This window comes from Bombus pascuorum, chromosome 13 (assembly GCF_905332965.1).
Source record: "Bombus pascuorum chromosome 13, iyBomPasc1.1, whole genome shotgun sequence".
NCBI lineage: Eukaryota > Metazoa > Arthropoda > Insecta > Hymenoptera > Apidae > Bombus > Bombus pascuorum.
Genome location: NC_083500.1, coordinates 7,666,875 through 7,690,532, shown reverse-complemented (window position 1 = coordinate 7,690,532; position 23,658 = coordinate 7,666,875). Strand labels below are relative to the sequence as shown.

At 32.7% G+C, this 23,658-nt stretch overlaps 3 protein-coding genes across 9 annotated transcripts in view; 1 reads left to right on the top strand and 2 right to left on the bottom strand.

Annotated features, from left to right (window-relative positions):
- LOC132913353 (apyrase) overlaps positions 1-4,700 on the bottom strand; it is a 13,327-nt gene extending 8,627 nt beyond the window's left edge. The window contains exons 1-2 of one of the 3 annotated variants that reach the window (XM_060971634.1): positions 2,795-2,937; positions 394-446 (exon numbers count right to left, since the gene is read on the bottom strand). The gene's annotated coding sequence lies outside the window, so the exon portion shown is untranslated. Of the gene's footprint in view, positions 1-393; positions 447-2,794; positions 2,949-4,450 lie in introns of those variants that run through there. The other 2 variants (XM_060971633.1, XM_060971631.1) reach the window with 2 other exon arrangements.
- Positions 3,225-20,538, top strand: LOC132913350 (protein 5NUC-like). Of its 3 annotated transcripts, XM_060971626.1 has the most exons (8): positions 8,821-9,210; positions 12,709-12,944; positions 14,612-15,089; positions 16,351-16,582; positions 16,675-17,274; positions 18,788-19,225; positions 19,329-19,518; positions 19,621-20,538. In XM_060971626.1, the coding sequence occupies exons 3-8, from the start codon at positions 14,920-14,922 to the stop codon at positions 19,815-19,817; spliced, it is 1,827 nt and encodes a 608-aa protein (XP_060827609.1). In that variant the 5' UTR covers positions 8,821-9,210; positions 12,709-12,944; positions 14,612-14,919; the 3' UTR covers positions 19,818-20,538. The 3 variants fall into 3 exon arrangements, with proteins under 3 accessions (XP_060827608.1, XP_060827609.1, XP_060827607.1); XM_060971625.1 differs by lacking the exons at positions 8,821-9,210; positions 12,709-12,944 and adding an exon at positions 3,225-3,372; XM_060971624.1 differs by lacking the exon at positions 12,709-12,944.
- On the bottom strand, positions 20,334-23,658 carry LOC132913349 (SET and MYND domain-containing protein 4-like). 3 transcript variants are annotated; one of them, XM_060971622.1, is made up of 7 exons: positions 23,613-23,658; positions 22,841-22,964; positions 21,541-22,735; positions 21,187-21,467; positions 20,887-21,045; positions 20,659-20,802; positions 20,334-20,579 (listed from the first exon to the last, which is right to left on the bottom strand). In XM_060971622.1, the coding sequence occupies exons 3-7, from the start codon at positions 22,604-22,606 to the stop codon at positions 20,334-20,336; spliced, it is 1,896 nt and encodes a 631-aa protein (XP_060827605.1). In that variant the 5' UTR covers positions 22,607-22,735; positions 22,841-22,964; positions 23,613-23,658. The 3 variants fall into 3 exon arrangements, with proteins under 3 accessions (XP_060827605.1, XP_060827606.1, XP_060827603.1); XM_060971623.1 differs by lacking the exon at positions 23,613-23,658 and adding an exon at positions 23,040-23,214; XM_060971620.1 differs by lacking the exon at positions 23,613-23,658 and having other exon boundaries at positions 22,841-23,214.

Genomic DNA, 23,658 nt, shown 5'->3' with positions numbered 1-23,658 from the left:
GTTGTCAAAGCTAATGAAAGGATGAATTCGTATCGATGGTGTAAATAGCCTAAGTAGATAACCTATGTAAACTAGCAAGTAGGAACACTAAATGATATTATCGGTATATTCATTTAATTTAAGTCTTCTGTTAAATGGCTACTTGTGTGTAAAGTGGTTTCTAGATACACATACTGTCAAAACAAATATTTCTTGAAATACATAAACAGAAGATACAATCTTGATTATTGGTCACGCTTAAGTTGTTCGGAAACCAAATTGAATGATAAATTGAAAAATAATGATAAGAGAGAAACAACGATGTTGGCTTCAGATTAAATCTCGAGCGATTAGATCGTTGTGTGTCGTTAATAACTCTTCAAAAGTAACCGTTAAAATAATTGAAAATGATACCTGTTTAATGAAATCGAAGGACGCAGAAGAAACAGTGGCGATCAATTTGGCTTCTGAAAAGATTAAACGTCGATAAAGTGGACAAGCAGCCTATTCTTTCAATCCTTTCAGATCCTCGGAAACAACAACCGCCTTTCATGTGTAATTAGGTTAAAGTAATCGCGATATCATTATCGCGTTGTTTCGTAACAGTACAGCGAATTTATCATTCGCCGTTGACAGAACTAATTTGACATTAATTAATTCGCTAGGAGGGACAATTGACGGAATGATTAATGGTCTAATTCATCGCAACATTGTATGTAAAGTGTCTCGGAAAACTGACCCAAGCCGTAGCGTTAAAACGACAGAAAATAGAAGCGGACCTGATTAGGAAAAATTAAATAGTTTCGAGCGATACATCACGTGGTGCGGTTAGCTTCTTCAAAAGTGAAGGCCTGTCGAAGATTGTAAGGTCACCTACGTTTTTTTAAAATGGAACTATGCATACATTTTTTTATCCGCAAAAGAACCATTTCAAAAGATATTTATATTTAAAATGATAGTCTAAAAAATATTTCGATGTTGATTTCATCAAATTGGGCGTATGCAAGACAAGGAAAACACGAACATAAAAGCACTGTACCGTTTCTCCTCGTCTTTTATACGATAAGTTTTACAAGTTAAAGTTAAGATATCCTTTAAACTAATTTTTTGACTTGGATGTACCTCGATGCATTTCTGTGGAGAATTAAAAATGCGTCGAATAGTGTATAAAAAAATTTGTAGTTCCATATAAAAAGGTAGAGGTGGCTTTGAAATTTTTAAAACGTCTCCATTTTCGGACGAAACAATTGCGCCGTTCACTGGAACTTTTCACGTTTAACTTTTTCTAATATTTTTTTTATCTTCTACCGTTTGAACGCCGTGGCTTAGCCCAATTATGTGTGACGCTCTGCATATTTGTAGGCAACGTATTATTCTTCTTTTTTTCCTACATTCCACAAATTTCAACAATTAATTTCTACCTTGAAAAGTATAGACTACTCGGCCATAAAACGTTTAGATTACTGAACAGCAACGTGACTTGATGACTTATTTACGAGATGTAATAATAGCTTACAAAGATCGTTATGCTATCTGTACAAGATACTAAATATTAGGTTGCTGCAGAAGTATATTTTACAGATTCAATTTACATTCATCCATTTAGATATATTTTTATCATATCTTTTACAAACGTTTCCGGATCCGTTATTAAAAAAGAGATGTATATTATATTTTTTACAGCCTCAAAGTTACTTAATCTTCTCCACTTATACCGTTTTGCAATGCTTAAGAAAAGCTTAAAGTTGGTTACCAGATCTATGATTATAAAATTCAATGTTTTGAATATCTGATCGATAAACCGTAGATCTAAACAAATGTAGAACTAGACTAAACAAGAGTAAAACTAAAGTAACCAAACAAACAACACCTAAATAGAAATTTCTTATCTGCATTTTGCGTTTTTTCATATTTGAAAATTTTCCATAAATGCATAAACATCTACAATTAAGATATTTCACTGTTATCTTCTGTCAGCTCTAGAGAATTAGATAACAATTCTATATTTAATACTGATAACTTGCTCATACCAGGTATCACAAATTGAAGCGAAATTAACATAAACATCATTAACATAAATATCATCGATCGAATAAAGCATCAGTTCATTGTTATATCAACCGCTCGGAAGCCGTACTGATTAACTCCATAAATTACGAAGCGAAGGAAATTGCTTTTAAAGTTACAATTTTTTAATATCCGGCGATTCACGCTAATTTATGTATATTTTCTTGCAATAAATAAGCTCGTGGAAGCAAACAGCTCCTTTTCTTGCCAAGTCCAATATCAATCACGTGTCCAAACATGTAATGAAATCGAGAAACTTACGAGAAGCGGAGTTGATCAGTTTGCCTTCCGAGAGACTCGTTTCGTACTTTTTTTCTGATCTTTAATAAAGTCATCTTTAATAAACTCATGAACTTGTGTTTATACGACATCCGTTTCCTAGTTTTACTCGTAGAACACGCTATACAGCTTCGTTTTGCCAAAACCACCCAGGACACACTCTGTATATAAACGAAACGGCGGGCAAACTGTATGCGGCAACCTAATATTAAGCACGAGTATAAATTTCATCGTACGCGAATGTTGTAATTTGTGGCTGAACCAGCGGGCAACGATAGAAGAAAAACTCCAGATGACAAAACAATGGGAACAGAGTTACGGAAGGGAGCGCGAAATAATTGACACAATCTAATTTCTCGGCGGAAATGTCGCAATTTGCCGCGCAATCGGTCGATTTGCCGAAACGCGGCCATAATTAGCCGTAAAACGCGTCGCGATTAATAGAAAATTTAACAATCACGCAACGCACCTGTCGGTCGTGAACGCTCGTTCTCAACTGTCTAGCTAACGAAAGGGACCACGTTTGCATTCCTTCCACGACCAGACAAATTCACTATCAGGATAATACAATGCTGGTTATACAACAAACACAATAAAAAATTCCGCGTCTCTTGTGTTACTCGGAACGTTCGTATCGGTGTAAACACGGAAATTTTTCGAAATTTTTACTTAAGATCGCTAATATTGTTCTTAGCGATTAAAACTCTGAAGTTGAGGTCTTTGCGTGATACGCCAACGTATATATAGATTGCTGTGTTTCTTTATTTCAAGGTTCTTTTTCTTATCAATCAATAGAATCAGTGGAAGGTAGGTTAATTAAATTGCAATTGGATTTTCTTGTTTAACAAGTCACGTGGAATGCTTCGAGAAACACATTATTTGTCTCGGGATCCTGGATGACAGTCTTATTCGTTGATGCTTAGCGTATTGCCGTATCGTTTCGTCGAGATAAATACGCTTAGTGACATTGTTTAGTGACGATCGTTAACGTCTCTGTCGATTAAATATCATCAGAAAACGTCGAAAATACGTGTGTTTGATATATAAGTAAGATTCGAATAATATTTTTTAATTAGAGTGGCTATAAAAAGGATTTGCACGTACCATTATCGTCCAGTGAAAGGTTCCTTTAACAAGTTCTGCGTTTCATTTTCGTAGTATCAAATTTTTATAATATACATGAAAGTACTACTAGTTGACACAAAATTCGATTATACTTGATATAAACTAATTAATTATGTAAATTCCGTAATATGTACAGCGACATGCAGATTCTTTTTGTATCTACTATATATTAATCTTGAAATATTCTACTTTCTCAGAATCCTCTTGCATGGCAAGCTATTACTTAATAACATTGGTAAATTTACAAGTTACAAGTTATAGCTTGTAGAATCTTATTGTATAAACAATTTTTACCATTTTACCATACGTTACAAATTAATCTCTGATATCATTAATACATTTCACAAGAGTTCATAGTAAGATTATTGACTTACAGCTGACTAATAACAAATTGTATAATAAAATGAATGTAAAATATGAGTAATGAAATGTATCCCATAAACATCTCGCATCGGGCGTCAAACATACCTATTCTGAAATTCTATTGTCAAAACTGTTAGTCATAGAATATCACTGCAAAATGGTATATTAACATTGATAACTTTTAACCTGTAAAACAATTTGTAATAATATCGTATACTTGCAAAAAGGATACAGGAAGTATAAGTAACAAAGAGCTTCTCCAGAAAATGGGTAAAACAAAAGCTAGTAAGTGGTACAGTGTAGCTACTGTAGCGTTCCGAGATTAACATCATCCTAAAACTAAGAAACACAAAACATGCTGAAACTTTATCCTACAATTAACAACGAAGTGTATCAAAGAAGAATTAAGAATATAAATTTTGAAGCGGCTGTTGCGCGTGAAGATCAAGGTTACACGATTACATTCTTGCCTCGATTGAAGTCTGACCAACGATTCCACGAAGGCTTCGTCGAAGGTAGATTAACTAGTTTAGGGCAAAAAGAAACTGACTTATATGGATAAATGCGGATAAAAGGAGAATGGTGGCAGGTAAAAGAATTTCGAACTAACGGGCCCTCGAACAATTGGCTCTCTTACCTTAGGAATCCTTTTTGTCTGGCTCAGTTTGCTCTTGTTCTTTGTACAAGCAGTATCCCAGCAATTGAAATCACTCGTAGCAGAAAGCGAAGTGTCTAACAACCCGATTCTTCGTCGATCATCTCGCCGAATGGAGGCGAATGATGCCTCTGTTAATCGTTAAACGGTACGAAGTTAATTAACGTCAGAAAAAATCGAAATGAGAAATATCAGCCTTGCCCGTCCTCGCAGTTACACGTATCGCCAAAGTATTCGGACACTTGTAGGAACTTTCTGCTAGTTATATGAAAGATTTGAGAGAGGAGGAGACGACATGATATAATATGGTCATCATCGAAATTGATAAGATTTAATCGACAAGATATTTGTTGAAAATATACGCTTCGTAAGGGATAGAAAACTATTCGAACAGTCAATTAGGCATTATATTAACGATTACCGTGTAAACGTGTTCTAATTACGGTGCTCTTGAAGTATAAGCTTGAGTCTATTACGTCAATGCGTTTTTACGTGGTTACTAATGTACTCTTTATCGCGTGTTTCATTACTCATGTAGAAACTGGTTGTTAAGTTATTCGTACGATTTTTTTTTTTTTGCGAGTTCGATAGAAAAGATAACTCCGTGTATAAAACAGATGGCGAAACGACCTCGATAAATTATATCCATGGAAAATCTCCCATACATCAGACAGTATATTTCAAAACTCGGCCCAATTAACCAACTAACGAACTTTGTAACTTTGAAACCCTTGCAAAATCGCTCGCTATTGCGTTTTCCCTTATCGTGATTTAAATCGATTTCTTGCTTCAGTAATATATATATATATTCAACTGGCTTAAACAAACTAACAATTTTTAATAAATATGTTAATATAATAAATATAATATATAATATAATAAATTTTTAATATATCAAGGAAGAAGAAATTCAATTATTTAAAATGTCTTTGATCGATTAAAGATCTACATATGTACGTTTGAGAAACGCTATGTATATTACAAATTCAAAAATATTCCAACACTTACTTGTTTTGCAAAAAAATGTACTTAGTTTAACATTCATTACTACGCATATATTATATCTGTTTAATAACATGCTTAAGTAATGCTGCTGATACAACTGGTATTTGAAATATTTCGATAAGATGACTGAACATATAAAACAAAAGCGGTACCAGAGCAAATATCGTTATTTAGAACGAAGGCATTTTCGATAAAAAAGAAATACAGGTGGTATTTTAATAACGATAAGTGTGTTGATCATACAGTTAAAATAATTCAAATAATTCAATTTGCAATGATCTTATTCTTCGTAATCGCCTTAGCTACATAAAATATAATATTATAACAATTAAGTTGAATTTTGAAGAACAATATACAACAATGAAACCGATGTAATTATTGCGAAATCTTGTTTAACTATTAGGTAACTTGACAACGTCTATCATTTCAAATTTTGTAATTTTATAAATTTTTAATCGAATCAAGAAAATTCTTTCGTGTTAACAACTACCTTAATGTACGCATCATTATTTTAATGATAAATATATGTTTAATATCAAACGTTAACAATTCAAATTTATATTCTGCTATTTCCATAAAAACGTAATAAACGTTGGTTCGATTATTAATTTACCATTAATTCCTCAGGTAAAATTCGCATAGCGTTATGGACGATAATGTACACTGGCAAACTCAGTTAACAGAAATTCGATTAAAAGTAATGTAAAATCCGTGTTTTCGCGTATTCCTCATGCAAATATGTATGTACGTATAAAGTATATCAATGCGAGAACACGAAGCTTTTTACAGTCACGCTTTACTATCGATAAGAACACAATCAGTAGGTTTTACAATCGTCAACGTTATCGTTGCTAATGTATATTTATTTCTTATTTTTTCTATTATTTCTTCGCTACGCCTAAGCAACCAACGAGGTCATTTCCTTTGAACGTCACACATCCAATTCATCGATTTCCCTATCATACTCAAATGTCATTTTTGAGATAGTCGCATTGATGAAATATATACATATACCCTAATCGAAGTTGGCAAATGCAAATCATACAGGAAAAATATGATACCTCCATATCTGGTGACTTGTTTATCACTTTTATGTGATTATGTTACGTGGTTAACCATTTTGACGAACAAGAAAAAGTACTTTAATACGACATACAACTGAAAAATTATCTGACAGATTCAAACGTATCAAACTGAGCAATCAGTTTATTCGTGTATTACCTTTCATGATAAAATTTATAATTTATAATCTTTAAATAACTTTCATAACGTTATATACAATACGATATGGTGAATATTTCGTTTAAAGAAATTGGAATACGTTGAACAAAGATTATGCGAACATACACGGGGAACATTTACGAAGATCGAAATATTTATCGAAAAAAATTCTACCATATATAGCTACAAGATACTGACAAAAATTATTTAGTACGATGAATATTTCGTTTTGAAAAATTATAGTGGATCGAACAAAAGTGATAGATGCTAGAGTATTGCTTTCCTGAGGGAAATAATCTTTTAATTACTTCTTCGCAAAAGACGAGAATTGCCACTCGTCGTATCTTCAGCCGCGATCTTTAACTATCCTCTGTTTGCCTCAAAGAGGCGAAGTGAGAAGAGACGAAGTCAAAAGAGAAGAAACGTCGCTAGTCGATGCCGCGCATCCTGGCGCGATGACAAAATCGTTCTATATTCGAGTTCTGACCATGTCGCTTAATAAAGCAGCGACTGTGATCGAGTAACGATCCGTAAGGCGAATCTTCTACCGGAAGATGAGTGCATTATCATCCTCGTGTACCGTAATTCACAATAAGGTGTTATTGATGCGCTTGTTTGATCAAAAAGTGGCATTACGTAAACACAGAAAAGTTCTCCTTGACTCTTTGATATAATTTCAAATTTCTATTAAAATGGCAAAATTTCGAAACAGACGAATGCAAGTTGTTCAAGTTCCTGTTTAACGTTGTCGAAGTGACAGGAATATAAGAAATGTGAGGAAATACGAAAGAAAGACAGAAAACGATCCGAAGCGTGACGACTCTGTGTGAGATCTATTGACAAATCATTTGGATTTTCGTTGCCTCCAGATTTATTAAATTTAATGAACGATCTGATAACGAGCTATCGAGAGATAAAACGGCCGTTATTTTTCGTTTAAGCCGTACGATGAAAGAAAATGGTGTCAGAAGCTATTTATTCCTTTCAAAATTAAGTAGCAATGAAAAATAGTATAGAAGAGAGATATTATTCTGTATCTATAGAGATGATAACACGAACAATAGGAGAGATATATCTTTAATAAAGTGGAAAATTTTTAATACTCGAAATAAAAATACGAGAATTAATGATATTATCGCATATTTACTCTGCAACCAGAAATATTTTTGCGATCGTATCGAACGACGTGACGCTTTATCATGGATAAGATCGTATGCATACGACAATTAAGTTGAGAATAATCGGAGCGATTTTTATAAAGACCATGTGCCAACAGAATAGATACGCTCGTACGCTGGTCAATTTATTTCATTTTCTATTTTTATTCCATATATATTTCCATTACATTTATACGTTATGCATTATGCATAGTTTATGATCACGTCGTGTTCACGAGGTAAAGTCAAATGCGAACGTATATATTTAGCTCTGAAAAGGAATAAAATCAAGACGATCTCAACTACCTCTAATCGATCAAACAAACTCGTTCGCAAGTCTACCATTGAACTTTAAAATCACCAACCAACCAGCTTGCCAAAAACTACAGCGCTGAACTGACACAATCGATCGCTCGTTCGAAAGGAAGGTACTAAGAAATTATGTAGTATATATATATTTGGATAATTTTCAAACTTTCACAAAATCAGCACGAAAACTATTATGCTAATGATTTTGTATATTTTCCAGCTCTAGCAAACAAATTTTAACAGATTGTTTTTAAATTAAATAATGTCATACGTAATATATGTAACTTCAAAACGTTAAAGCTTTATGGTATCTATCGATGAATAATGTATCGGCAATTTGTGAATTCTCTTCATAGAATAATAACTATGATAGACGAACTTCCATCACTACGATTCTCAGCCTCTAAACTTCTAACTGCTCTAACTTCTAACTTCTAGTTGCCTACGAGAATTGGAAAGTTAGCCTGTTAATCGAGAAAATCAAGCTAATTAGATCGCCACTCTCTTGGCCATAATAATCCCCTTATCTAATTTCGCATTTTTAAGAGTCAGAACCGAAGTTAATTTCTCCCTATCAAATTTGAATTCCGTGATTCTAAAAATCCCTTGAAAAGACAACCACGCGCAATTTACAGGTGAAAATTAAAAACTGCCAGAATACAAGAAAAATTCAAATTTCACGCACGTTCGTCGTTTATCGTTCACCGTTCACTGCACGTCAAACAGATTTTTCCAAAAACTGCATTCCCATCTTCTCCGCGTCGAGGAAGAACCACGTGCACTCGGCAGAATTTGCCACCGTCTCAACCGGTTTACTCTGAAATCCACAAGCCGGAGGAGCAATTCGTGGATGGATCGGGGGACAAACTGAGGCGGCTCGAGGTTTTCGGTCGACGATCGTGTTCAGTCGACGTCGGTCGCTCGGCAAAATCGGTTCGTTAGCGGAAACGCAACTTCATCGCCGTCGTGCACTCGACGTCGTGCTCGAGTCAGCCGTGTGATCGTTGTGTAACCAGCGGCCAACTTTCATCGCTCAGAGGAGATCCATCGGTAAGTGATTGGCATCAGGATCTCTCCTCGTTACGAGGAGTGAGATATTTTTAGTTCGACAGTCGGATGCATTCGAATAAGCGCGCACCGGATGCCTGATCGTTCCTCGATAGAGCATTCTTCTTTAAATCTTTTCTATTCAGTACAGTATACGACGAAATCGAATTACGTGTTACAAAAGGGGTGAAAATTTGGAAATTTGTTGAACAATGGCGAAGATGACAGGTGGTACATGGACATCGAGTGATTTGTGAAGATTTATCGTTGTCACGTCGTAAGATATAGTACGTCTTTGGATCCTTTTAAAATTTCGTTCGAGTGACTCGTGATTGATGCCAATCGATCATGTGGTTCAACGCGGTATGATTGGCGCGGTATTTTTATTATCTTTAGTTAAAATATCTAACTAGTATATTTTCACTTTTCAAGGTACAAACAGCGGCTTAGGAAAAACTTTGTGTACTTACCGTAGGAAACTTTAATAGACAGATTAGCATTTGTCAGAATTATATTATCAATTAGGTCTTTATGTCAATCGACACGATTGGCTTCAGATTTTTATCTTTCGCGATTGCTGAAAACATTCAAGGTTTTCTAACAGAATTAACGTGGAATTTTATCTAGGCAGAGATACGTTTATGTACACATATTTATTTTTATAATCTTGTATATATAATACATTTAGATAGATCTAGTATTATATGAACAGCACGCGAAAGGAACATTACAAGTACATTTTTATTAATTTCTTCATTTCGAACAATACATTTTTTTATAATTCAGAAATATAAGTTTCCTGAAAATAACTAACAAATCTATGAAATTTTATAAACAATCGAATGAAGAATCATTTTTTAAATGTTCCTGTATCGTGTATTGATAGGACGTAAAAATACACATTAAATTCTACAATCAATTGAGATGACAATTTTGGGAACATAGAATTGATTTTTAAATTAAAAAATTGCTTATTTCTTGTTTACGTGATCTTTGTATGTATAGTTAGAAACTAGCCCCTTCGATCTCCACATTCACTCTGTTACGAATTCTCGACTAAATAGCGATCGATCAAGTTCAACCGATCGGTTGATATCGCGAACCTTGAATGAGATTAACGCTCAAGGTGGAGGTAAATTAAATATATCGAGTATTAGTATGGTTTGGTAATTTATTTACACTTTTAGTATATAGGAAGAGTTTTAGTATATAAGAACAGTACGACACTCTGATGAATACTGTAGTAGAATGCTGTTGCTCCTCTCACCAAAAGCTCTGTCTCTCCCTTATATTCTGACTTTCCGTCCCCTGGTTTTCCATGGTTTAATTGTACTTTTGTGGGTGCATATCCTCTGGCATTGCCAGCTGTTTAGCTTTTCCTTGACCCATCGGGCACTTAAGACATTCTTTAGCCCCTTAATGAGGTCTGCATCGTAAAATTTACAGCTTGGGGCGATAGGCATTTCGGATTTTCCCAAAAAAAGATGTGATGTCCGAGTCATAAACTGACGACCACTCCAAATCCCGAACACATCTAACAATGATAAAGAACACCCTTTATCACTTGTCATGAGGCATCACGCACATCTTTATTACGCTTTAATATTTTAAGATCTTTAATCTAATAGTATGCTTTCCGTCGTAGACACTTGTCGAAATTCTTATCAACCGTGGTTTTAATGGCTTGTTAGTTTAAACTGTCTCGCGATTCATTTTATATTTTAGATTGTCGCTGCTGACTGTTGATTGTTGACTTGAAAACAAAATCATATTATACCTTGCTCTCGAAGCGAGAATTTCTTTCCGATTTGCGTGATATTCGCTGGCTCACGAAAGTATAATACTAGGAAAGAACTTGCTATAGAAAACTTTTGTCTCCATATTGTGTATGTGTTATATATAAAACATTTTCAAATTTTATTAATACCGTAATGAAATACGATTATGTTGGTAAAATTTGAGACCAATATGAGAACGTATATAGAAATTACAAGATATTTATTGCGATTACTAAATATGTTATTTCAATACGTTATTACAAGTGTCAAGTATAGTATTTAAATGTGTTATTACAAATATTAGATATGGTATTTAAATATGTTATTACAAGTTGTCAAATATAGTATTTAAATGTGTTATTACAAATATTAAATATGGTATTTAAATATGTTATTACAAGTATCAAATATGTTCGCACAGAATATCGAGATCTATTAATGTATAATCAATTATTCACGTACTTTTATATATACTTTCGGTTTTGTTTCAAACTTTCCCAGTATTAACTGTGGTATTCGAGTCTCACAACGATGCCAGTGAGACTTCAAAACGTTTCGTATAAAACAGATGATATATTCATGAAAGTCTTCTGTAAATATTCAAATCATTTCATGAAACTTCTACGTTTGAAAATTTAATGATAGATTCTATTCTGTGATCCCATGAGAAGATAAACATAGTTATATATAGCTATGCTATCCAGTTTTTTAATCTGTAGCAATTAAATGAAATAACGGAGGCTTCGTTTGTTCAAATGAAAACCAGTTCTTATTGAACGGAACTCGATGAGGAAATAGAAAACGCGTAATAGATAGACATCTGCCGTATTTAAATCGTATCGAGTGATACGAAGGTCATTTCATTCAGAAGTTACATTCGTTAAATTAATACAAACCGGGTATAATTGATCGACTTTTTCCAATATGAGACAGTACAGCGTATCAGTTAGACGTGAAACAAAACAAGGCTGTGTAGGTGATTTGCCATTATCATTTTTCTAATGCAACGCTAAATAACTCGTTATGTAACCGTATTTATCGCAAGTGCCACCTTTCGAAGTCCTAAATGTGAAACGCTCATAGCTAATTGAGGTCAATCGTTTCCTCGTATACATTTGTAGGAAATGCATTTTACATGTACGTTTAGAGGGAATTTGAAAATGCAGAATTGCACAAAATGTACATGATAAGTACGCAGAACGTATGTAAAATATTCAACATGGTGTACTTTGTACTGTGGTAGATAGAGCAATTTTCTACACAGTCTGTACTTTTTTACCTATAAGTATTTTCAAACGTATGAATTTGCATAAAAATCTAGCAGTCTAGTAATAGCAACCGTATCAAAGCGTGCAAATTAACTATGAATCAATAATTAGAAACAACAGTCACTACCTTTTTATGAAACTTCGAATTTGCGAATCAGACTACAGTGCTAAATTGCGTTTTCCTCTTACCTTTCACTTTACTTTTGAAATTGTCAAATTTGTTGTTTCAGTATCACCGGTTGTATTATATTTAGTAAAAAATTAAAAACTTATTTAGTGTTTAATTATATAATGCATGTATGTAAAATTATATAATTATATGTGTAGTTATATGGTGTAATATATGTAAAAATTATATAGTATATTAATTGTATAATAATTATATAGCATAATTAATCAATAATCGTTTTAGAAAGAGACAGAGAAAGAGGGAGATAAATTTATTGTAATTCCAGCCTCCGTGAGACCATAAAGTGGACTTGCTTTACAATATTCCTTATCAGCACTCCACACCATATCTCTGAAAGTGATTTTAGTCTTAGACCTTCTTAATCTGATGTACAATTCAAAAATTGAAGAATTTGGAGACAAACAACTTGTTGGCGGAATTTTACAAGGTTTTACAATAACAAACATCAATAGTAATGTTACATATTGGCTTTCGGAAATCAGTTTAATCCAACCGTCATAAGTAATATCGTTTCTTATTTTACCTTAGATAATGCCGATATATTTTATAAGGCCTTCTTCCTTTGTTTCTTAGAAAGCAGCAATCGAATATTTTCATATTAATAGAATTTATAAAATGTGTATCAGTTACAAAATTGCATACTATGCGAATTTTAAAAAGCCAGTGCAACCAAGAATATTTTTAAAAACGTTCTTGAAATACAGGTCGTATCCTAAGCGTGAGAAAATATCAAAGACACATTTTTAAAAGAAAATTGTCTAGTAAAATATTCAATGGTAGTAGGTAAATAGAATCAGCGTTGAATGAGTTGTTTGACTCAAAATTCTTTTCGCTGTAAATTATTAATCAAAAGCCGACGTTACTTATAGGATAGCCTAATACTATTACACGTAGCTGCGATAACTGTAGAGGATAAAATCATTGCAGATTGATTCGCCGTAATTCTGTAATCAAAATGCATCATGTCAGGAATATACCGACACCCAGATACTTTTCAGCGGTGGTGTATATTACGCATAATGCGTGTGAGTGGAATTTTTGCTTACTCACGACAAAAATCTCGACATGCGTGAAATAGAAGTATAAATAATAAATACATGCCGACGAGGTACCTCAAAAAATGTCAGGTATCGTTAAACAATTTCTGGATCCGATAAAGCAATCAATACTTGCTTTGTCAGCGGCACAACTTACAGCTTAGACGGCTAGAAAATTTCTATCGAGCTTCGTCTAAATTCTGTATCGCAAAATTAAAAGTAGACAAATTAGCTCTTCTTCGATCTTCGAATTTTTTGTCTCGATCTCGCTTTCACTTCGGTGAGAAACAAAAATTGTCAATGTTTTAAGAAATCATTATCGTACGATTATCGAAACGGTTCTTTCATATTTCTCTCGAACTTGAAGATCTTCGAATATGCAAGAATTTGACGAAAATGCCACGCTTTTTCTAAGATAGAAAAATATGTATCGGTTGAAAACGATTCAGTCAGAAGACAAATAACAGAATTGGATAGTAAAGCATTCACACGGATAATCGGAATATAAGTAATTGATTATCGAAAGGACATTTTAGTCATTTACCGTTGTGCAAGGAGTGTTGTGCAAGGAAATTATATTTACCCGTGTCGTGAATGACAGTATGCAATTATTGCCTCGTCGTTCACCTCGGTAAACTACTTTTTTAAGTCCTTTACCTTCTTTTCGCGACTTTCCTCCCAAGTACCCTCGATCCAGCTGATTCATTATTAACACTTTCATTTATTATTAATTAATAACTAACATTAATTAATTCGCTAAACCATAAATGAATCTATCTTCGATAATACTGTCCGCAAATTATAATACGTACGCTATGTCCTCGTTACAAAACCATCCTAAAAATTGTGCCTCTACTATCAACGATTAGGCTCTAGGATTTTTTGCGTTTATGACAAAACTACAAGTGCGCAAAATAATATTTCCGAGAAACACATGATGGATAATTTGTAACAGTCCTCAGGAGATGTAAGTTCGTTAAAATAGTGGAGATTATTTCTCGTTACGTGAGAATTCTGCGCGGTATTCAACGAGAAGTAATTTAATGACAAAATCTCGTTTACAATAAAAATTAACGAGCTAGACGATAGCGGATAGTCATGATGCATCTTTTTCTTTTCTTGGTTTAATAGAAAATCCAGACAAAGGATCCTGGCGACTTCCTCGAAAACGAGAAACCTAATGATCCGGAAAATGAATGGATTGTCTTAAAACGAAACGGCTGATCGTTAAAACGAAGGAGAAAAACGGGACAAATAATAGAAAAGAAAGGAATATTAGTCAGCGATGAAACTACGAATCGGACAAGGTCGCAATTGGTGAACCAATTTATCCCCTTCCTCTCCATTCTTTCTGGCTGATAGCCACCACGATACCCAAGTCGCTTGCCTTATTACATTTAAAACAACCGGTTAACGGAACAGTGTGAAATTGGACGAGAATGCAGCCGAAGCGTGAACAGCCGTGTGACAAAATGCTCGTCGCTTGGATCATGATTACGACCGTTCTGGCGTTCTCCAGTGAAGTCCTCGGCAACCCTATGCCTACGGAACCCCAGGAATCTGAGGGACTCACCCTTCGAATCGTTCACACCAATGATATGCATTCGAGGTAACTGGTTTTTATATTCTTCTTCCGCTTCTCTTTCTTTTTTATTTCTTTTTTTATTTTTTTACTTTTTACAAAAGGAGAATTCGAGAGGAAAGATATCTTTGATTTTCTAAAGAATATATGGATATCATAAGAGGATACGTTTCGTATCTTTACAGGAGGAAGAAGTATAGAAAAAAAATGCGTACGTATATGTTGAATTTGTTCAAATTAATAGTTAGCGTGATTATTAATTTTTATCACAATTTCTTACTTTTGCCTCTTTCTTTATTTTCGTTATTTTTAAAAAAGACGAACGAGTAAAAATAAGAAACATCTACAGTCGCAAATTGTCTCATAGTAATAATCGTCGGAAATTATTCGCTTTCGCCACAACGTTTCCCTGTTATCAGACTTATCTTTGTAAAAATCGTTCTATAAAAAAGAAAAAGAATAAGATAAGAGATTGATTTTATCGCAATTAGTCGACTTTTATATTGGTTCGAACAGCGGAAACTCTGTTGTTTCCGCAATTAAAAGAAATAAGATAAAAAGATAGATGTTGCGAAAGGTTTTCAAGATGCACAGACATCGAGTAGCATTCTTATCGCCGTATTTCTCCATCGTTTCACTTCGATCGTCCCATTTTATGTTCGTCCATCTTCTAAAAATTTCCAGACGTAGAAATACGAATAAGACGCGCATTTGCGTAAATATCCCCAGTCTAACAGTCTGTTTGTTTTTCGCGGATTATCGCTATTTGCTACGTTTAGTAAATTTTTCAATACGCTCCATCGCAAATTATTTCAGCTAAATATTCAAATGGTCAAAATATCGGTACTACGCAATCGCAACGCATCGACGCTAATTACGAACAACGTAACGATAACTAATACTCCACGTGCGACTTAAACGTTAGTTTTCACGTTAATTATCCAGTGAAATACTTTCGCGTATGAAGGCGATACGAAAAAAAGTCAGTTTGTTTTCGCGATGATCTTCTAATTTCGATGATACTCGATCTCTCAGTCTAGAAAGTACTGTGTTTTAATATACTTGGTATTATATTCCACTGTTTATCACACCATTAATAACGAGTCGAGTAGTCTGTTTTCAAATGCAGATTACTTATAAATTATTCATAATTGAATCTAGCCAATTACAAGGAAAATTAGACTATCAGTTTGACTCAGATACATTCTTTTAACTTGAACAAATGTCCTGTTAATTACGCTATTAATCTGTCAATTAGCCTAAAAAATTGCCCGATTAATGTTCACAGATTCGAGCAAACATCAAGATTATCAAGCATTTGCTCGAAGAAAGAAGCAGAGGAGAACAAATGCTATGGTGGATTCGCGAGAATAGCTACTCTGGTTCGACAAGCCAGAAACTCGTCGGTCCCATGTCTCTTCCTCAACGCTGGCGATACTTATCAAGGATCTATGTGGTTCAGCGTGTACAAGTGGAAAATTGTAGCCAAATTCTTGAATCTTCTAGCTCCAAATGTCACGGTAGAGTATCTCGTGTGAAAATACTTCCGTACTATCCATCCATACCGTCGATCTTTTATCGTTCTCTATTTTTTTCTGTCACAAAATTACAGAGTTTAGGAAACCACGAGTTCGACGATAGCGTGGAAGGTTTGATACCTTTCATCCAGAACGCCTCATTCCCCATAGTCACTTCCAACCTAGACTTAAGCAAACAACCAGATCTGGCAGCTACAAAGTTAAAAAACAGTACAATTCTAACCGTAAATGGAGTGAAAATCGGCGTAATCGGTTATCTAACACCAGATACTAAGATAATTGCCAGCACGGAAAACGTGATTTTCTTAGACGAAGTGGAGAGCATTCGTAGAGAAGCAAAACAATTAAAAAGTCAGGGTGTGAACATATTGATCGCTGTGGGACATTCTGGATTTGAGATGGACAAGAAGATTGGTCGAGAAGTGGAAGATATCGATATAGTGATCGGTGGACACACGAATACTTTCCTTTATAATGGCATACAACCGGATTTGGAGATACCAGAAGGTTTATATCCAACAGAAGTAATACAGAAAAGTGGAAGAAAGGTTTATGTGGTTCAAGCTTACGCTTATACTAAGTATCTTGGCAATCTTACGGTGACCTTCGATGACAAGGGAGAAGTGACTAATATTAATGGCAATCCTATTCTTGTAGACAGCAGTATTGAACAGGTGAGCGTTAAATTTGTATACATATAACAGAAATTATTGTCATCTACATTATTTGATATCGAAATCGGATCTTCTTTTGATGTGCAATTATATAAATCCATATCTTGTAATGAAATTGACAACATTATCGATGCAAATATATATATATTATATATTTATATATATTATATTATATTATATATATATATATATATATATATATATATATATATATATATGGTAACATAGGTATGTAAGGTTTGTAACAATAAAAAGGCAGCTCTAATATTTTAATTATATTTATTGGAAGAAGAAGGAAGATTTCATATTCAAAAGAACACAAGTTTATTATTATCATTTTAACCGATGGTTGACTAATTAATTGACATTTCAAAAAGTAATTTGATTTTGGTTGATATTGAATTGATTCTTATTAGTTTTCTCAAATTATTGAAAAGTAGATCTATAGCTCCTTAATGCAGCAATACCTTTATACACACGTCCCGATAAACTGTACAAGGATAACGATAAGAAAGAATTAGAGATCAGTGCCATCTATTGAGTGTTCGAATTTAGTTCGAAAATTGAGAAATGTTAACAGGAACATAGAATACTCGAGGAAGTCGTTGAATTTCTAGTGTGATGTCACAGACAAGGTTCACACTATTATATGAGAAAGATAGAAAATAGAAGTTACCAATTCGATTTAGATATGCTCCTAATATATTAGCCCTGTCCATAACAGAATATTATAGACAAGAAAAATTCATCGCTAAACTATTCTAAATTCCATTGCATCATACATAGAATGCGATAGTTTTTCATAAAATTTTGTTAACTCTGCTATTATTGTTGCCATATGCTATAACTTCTTTAAGAGATATTGTAGAACAATTTTTTGTTAGCAATTATTAAAATAAAAGATTATTTTTTAAGTTATATTTGAATATTAAATAGATGTATCATCTCTACAATGTGATTCTAAAAAAAGTGTAGAAATTATATTTAAAAATCAAGTAATTGGTTCATTTTCTATACCGATTTTATTTTAATCATCTCTACTACTACCATTCTTCGGCCTTGGAAATTTTATTTTTCTTTAATCAGGCTATAGGAAGTATGTATTAGGAGTATGTAACCAGAGGAGGTGGTTTATATTCTCTGTCTCTCCCAAAACATTTACTTTCCTTGTTCCTGACTTTATTTGAAGGATTTCGGCTACATCTTTTTACTCACACGGATTCTATGCTCCTCTTAACATATCATGACTTTCGCAATGTACTTTTATAATAATGATTAGACTATGAATTTTTATGCAAATTCATATTCTTGAGAATATGATTAAAAGAGTAGAATCTCCTTATAGATCTATAACAAATCCGCAGATTAATAATAATTATTGCTTGTTATTATCGAAAAACCATGTTATACAATACATTCAACAATGTGCACTCATCAATTAAATAGAACCAGTAACATCAAACAAACTAGAAATTATATTAATTATATAATTGTTTGTTTTATTTCGTAATAGGCGAAAGATATTTTAAACGAATTAGAACAGATGAGAGATGCTATCGATAATATTAGCCTAAGAATAGTCGGAAATACACGAGTCCTTCTCGAAGGAGATAGTAAAATTTGTAGACTAAGAGAGTGTAACCTGGGCAATTTAATCACAGATAGCATGATTGATTACAATGTTGGTGAATATGCAGACCAATCCAGTTGGACGGATGCTGCAATAGCTATTCATAATGGTGGCAGTATCAGAAGTTCTATCACAAGAGGCAATGAAGATAAAGTCACCATGGGTGATGTTCTTAACGTGCTACCCTTTCATAACACTATCGTAAAAGCTTCAATGACTGGAGAATTGTTATTGTCTGTATTAGAATGGAGCGTTTACAATCTAGACAAGGATAATACTGCTAATCTCTTTGGAGCATTTTTGCAAGTTTCAGGACTTCAAGTATGTGATTAAATATACATAGCTTTGTAGCTATTATTATAAATCAATAATTCAACATTGTTAAACAGTAATTAATCATATTACTTTATTTAAATGACTACAGGTGGTCTATGATTTAACTCAACCAAAAAATTCAAGAGTAGTTTCAGTAAAAGTATTGTGTGCATCCTGTGATGTTCCAACATATAACAGACTTGAAAAAAATCAAACTTATAATGTACTTCTAACTGACTTCTTGCAAAGCGGTGGTGATGGATATTCTATGCTAAAGGATCTCAAAACCACATCTCTCGGTACATTTATATAAATTTTGTTAAATATAATTTTTTAAATGAGTTACTTATCGTTTAACAAGCTGTTTAATAAACAATGTAACAACGCACTTTTTTTTATAGGTGTCAGTACATCAAATATATTAATGATGTATTTAGAAAAACATAGTCCTGTACATCCTGCTGTTGAATGGAGAATTACTTACTTCCATAATCATTTCCAAGCAGTTTGTACCACTTGCAGTGGTACAAATAGTATATATCACTCAATAGGATTAACGATTTTATTACCAATATTCAGTTGGTTGCTAGCAAGGTAGATCCTAATACGTAGGATATATTTTGAGGAATTGACATTCAGTATTTTGAAAGTTCATAATTTATACCAATTTTTTATGCACTTTCTACCTTTTTCACTACCTCAAATATATGCTATAAACTGTTCCCTTTGAAGCTCAGTAAGAACACTATTGCAATATCTATATAATTATTCGGTTTCAATGAACATACTTTAATCATTATTTTAGTTACTATCCAACCTTATCGGCAATTAAACATCATAACATTTGTATAGTTTTACAGGTATTTTATTTTCTCGATCTCTGTCAATTTGTACTTAATAAAAATAATACAATACATATTTTATGTCAATATATAAAATGTTATTGACATCAAATACACATTGACGTCGTATTCATAGCACGTATATTTTTAATATATACAAATATATAATATAAGTATATATTATTATAAATATATAGTTTAAAACGCACATTTATTTTCTCTGTAAAAACATATTAAAATTTTGTTTTGTATAAATTTTATCATATAAGATGTTACAGTTCAGGAATTTCAAGCCGATTTCCATTTAAATCGTAGACACGCTTCAAAGTTTCTACTACGTTATTCATTTCTTCACACGGCATTGGTACCAATTCATATAGTACTTCAATCATTTTTAACAAATCATCAACGATATGTTTATCCGATATATTTCCTTCTGTTGCAATATTGACATATCTATTAAATTTTCTTAACACATGCCTAATCCTGTTCTTATCTTCCTCCTTCTTAACTAAATTCTATAAAATAATAAATCGCAGAGGTAAATAATAGTACAAAGTAATACTTTAAAATATACCTAATTAACTAATAACTTACTCTGAAAGATTTTAGATTATAGTATAGTGGCCAGTCCTCTTGACATGGTAGACAATTACACTTAAAATAATACTGTTTCAAAAGTTTTTTTTGTCTCATGGCTTTTGGTGTAATAGCATAATGTTGAGTATAAATATCATATAACTTAAAAAGAAGAATAAAAAATTTGTGAATGGCAAAACATTAGTATCATAATGTACTATTTATGTGTCACTTAAATATATATACCTGTTCACCTTCTTCAATAGGATATATAGCATAGATAACAATATATTTAGACCTTGAATGCCTTAAGATATTTGGATTACAACTGTGATTAATTAAGCTACAGAATGGCATAGCTGCAACACCACGTTCAACTGCCTCTAATCCACATTCCTCAGAGAACTGCAAATAGTCATTTACATTAATTATCTATTATGTCCTAATGTCATCTACCGAAAATCGGCACGAACTTTCCGAGTAACCAAATATTAATAATTTATGACAAAAAAGTAATTGCACTAAAGCAATATGAATATCACATACACTATGAATATTACTAGGAATCAGTTGCTGATGTCTTAAAATAAGACCACCAAAAAATGTAACATCAGCATTTTTTATTAACACAGATAAATCTTTGCTTAATGGATTTCCAAACATATTAGTACATGTTGCTACAAAATATAAAATAAAGCTTGCATCTAAAGATCTTCTAAAGAGATCTTGTACTGAACGTTTTTCAGTATTAGTCACAAGACCTAATAAACTCCTATATTTATCACTAGGAAAAGTTCCATCTTTAGAAAAACCTTTTGTTCGAGAAGCTGAAAAGAATGTAAGAAAATACAAAATTACACTCATATTAATTTCATCACGGTAATGTGTATAGTTATTTACCAACACAACTATCAACTTCTTTTAACTCCTTCCTTAGTTCTTGTATATTTGTAGCTTCTCTCGCAGCCTGAATAGCTAGTCTTAAACTAAACAGATCTAATTTGACAAAATTCATCTTTAACATAGAAGGAAATACTGCACATTCAACATCATGATACTTCTTCCATTCCATAACCTTACATTCCTCTGAACAATACATAGCATATGTACAGTGCTCACAAGGTATATTGGCCCAAGACACCTCCAAACAATTTGAACAATGTGTATGTATATTATCAGGTGTTAATATTAATGAGTATGGCTTTTCTACTGCAATTACTTCACCAGGTCTTATTTTACGAGTAGCTACAATATGTCTACCATATTCTTCATTATACTTTATAGTTACTGCATCAGAAGCACAAGGAACTTCAATATTATGAGTTTTTATCTTAGGAAGCGGTGGTTGTTTTATGGTATTCTGTTTCTTCAATTTTTGAGATGCTAAGTTGTTTTTTGTATTATTTAGTTTTTCACTTAATTTTTTTTGGTTGATATCATCTGAAGACATCTTTTCCAACCAATATTGTGCTTCTTTTATGGCATCTTCCATATGAGGATGTTCCAATGCATTTAAACACTCAACTTTTCTTATACAAAGCTTAGCACGTAAATTATCTGGATATGTGAGTGCTAATGCTCTATCTATGTCTTGAATACATAACTCATATTTATGTAACTTTATTAGAACAGCAGATCTGTTGGCATATGCCACAGCAAGTTGTTCAGATGGATAAGGAGCATAAGCTATGCTTTTTGTATACAATTTTAATGCGTCCACACATGTATAATTTTTCAATGGCGTTGAAACAAATAGTTTATTACCTTGTTCTCTCAATTTCTCAGATTCCTTTGCATCTTTCATATCACCACAAGCTTGTGGAATTATATTATATTCTAGCATAACATTAAGAGTAAATACTATACGTTCTTCATCTGTACATAATGTTTTGTATTTATTTATCAAATCTTGATGTTTATTTGCAGCAATTAATTTTGTATTTAATGTATGTAATACTTTCTCCATCCTCTTTCTTTTTTATTGAATAACGTTGTCATAAAAATACATATGTATGTATATGTAGATTAAAACATAACTATGGCTAGTATTGAACGGTAAGACGCAAATACCCGTTATTGTCACACATTAATGTACCTGTTACATAAAAAAATTTAGATTTGTATACAGGATATTTTTACGGTAATATTAATGAACATCGCTACTCCTCGACTATGTAACAATAAGCTATTTTTACCTCACGAAATCAGAGTCACCGTAATTTCACGTTAACTGACCGCGGCTCAGGACCATATCTAACCAGTTCTTAAGAAAAATAGAGTTCCAGAAAATCTTAAGTGTTCCTCATTATGTGCAAGTGTAATACCTTAGACCCTAGTACAAAATATGGAATTGACATTTTATTAAAACAGACATATTCGGTTTTACTGAACGAAATTACTTCCAAAAACTAATAGGAATAGCAACGGTCAATGAATAAGGCAAAACTTCGGTCAAATAACGCACTATTGTAGGTTCAGGGATAATTAAGGAGACATTACAGTTTGTACCAAAAGGATTAATTAATTTTAACAAAATATTCGTAAAAATATATTCATCATTTTGTCTCTATAATCTATTGAGTATTATATTATTAGACTACGCTTAAACTACTAATTTGAAAGTACAAAATTACACAGAATACGCATGAAAATATATATAAAGTATTCAAAGTATAATGCTTTCTATAATATTTGGTAGGTAAAATTTTCTACCGTGGTTCTACCTTTTTAATTATATTTTCAAAATAATGAATTTGCATAAAAATCTGCAATCTATATATTATCAATAGTGAAATAACTACGGTTCTTTAAGTAATACATATCTTAGTAAGACAGTTGGAATGATTTAGTAATGACATTATAAAGCATTATTTGCGAACTATATATGTATGTCTCCCATTCTTCTTTTTGGCTAATGATATGAAACATAATCTCCTAACATAGCAGCTTTATCTTACAATCATGATACGTACAAGGTTTTCTTTAATTGAAGAATTATTTTTATTTTATCTCCATCAT

Bases quoted from the DNA above. Each gene is read 5' to 3' on its own strand.
- LOC132913349 (XM_060971622.1), bottom strand. From the start codon at position 22,606: ATGGAGAAAGTATTACATACATTAAATACAAAATTAATTGCTGCAAAT. The intron at 21,046-21,186 runs GTATGTGATATT...GACTATTTGCAG, and splicing joins TTCCTAGTAATATTCATAGT to TTCTCTGAGGAATGTGGATT. The intron at 20,803-20,886 runs GTATATATATTT...CTTCTTTTTAAG, and splicing joins CTATTGAAGAAGGTGAACAG to TTATATGATATTTATACTCA.
- LOC132913350 (XM_060971625.1), top strand. From the start codon at position 14,920: ATGCAGCCGAAGCGTGAACAGCCGTGTGACAAAATGCTCGTCGCTTGG. The intron at 15,090-16,350 runs GTAACTGGTTTT...TAATGTTCACAG, and splicing joins ACCAATGATATGCATTCGAG to ATTCGAGCAAACATCAAGAT. The intron at 19,226-19,328 runs GTATGTGATTAA...AAATGACTACAG, and splicing joins TGCAAGTTTCAGGACTTCAA to GTGGTCTATGATTTAACTCA.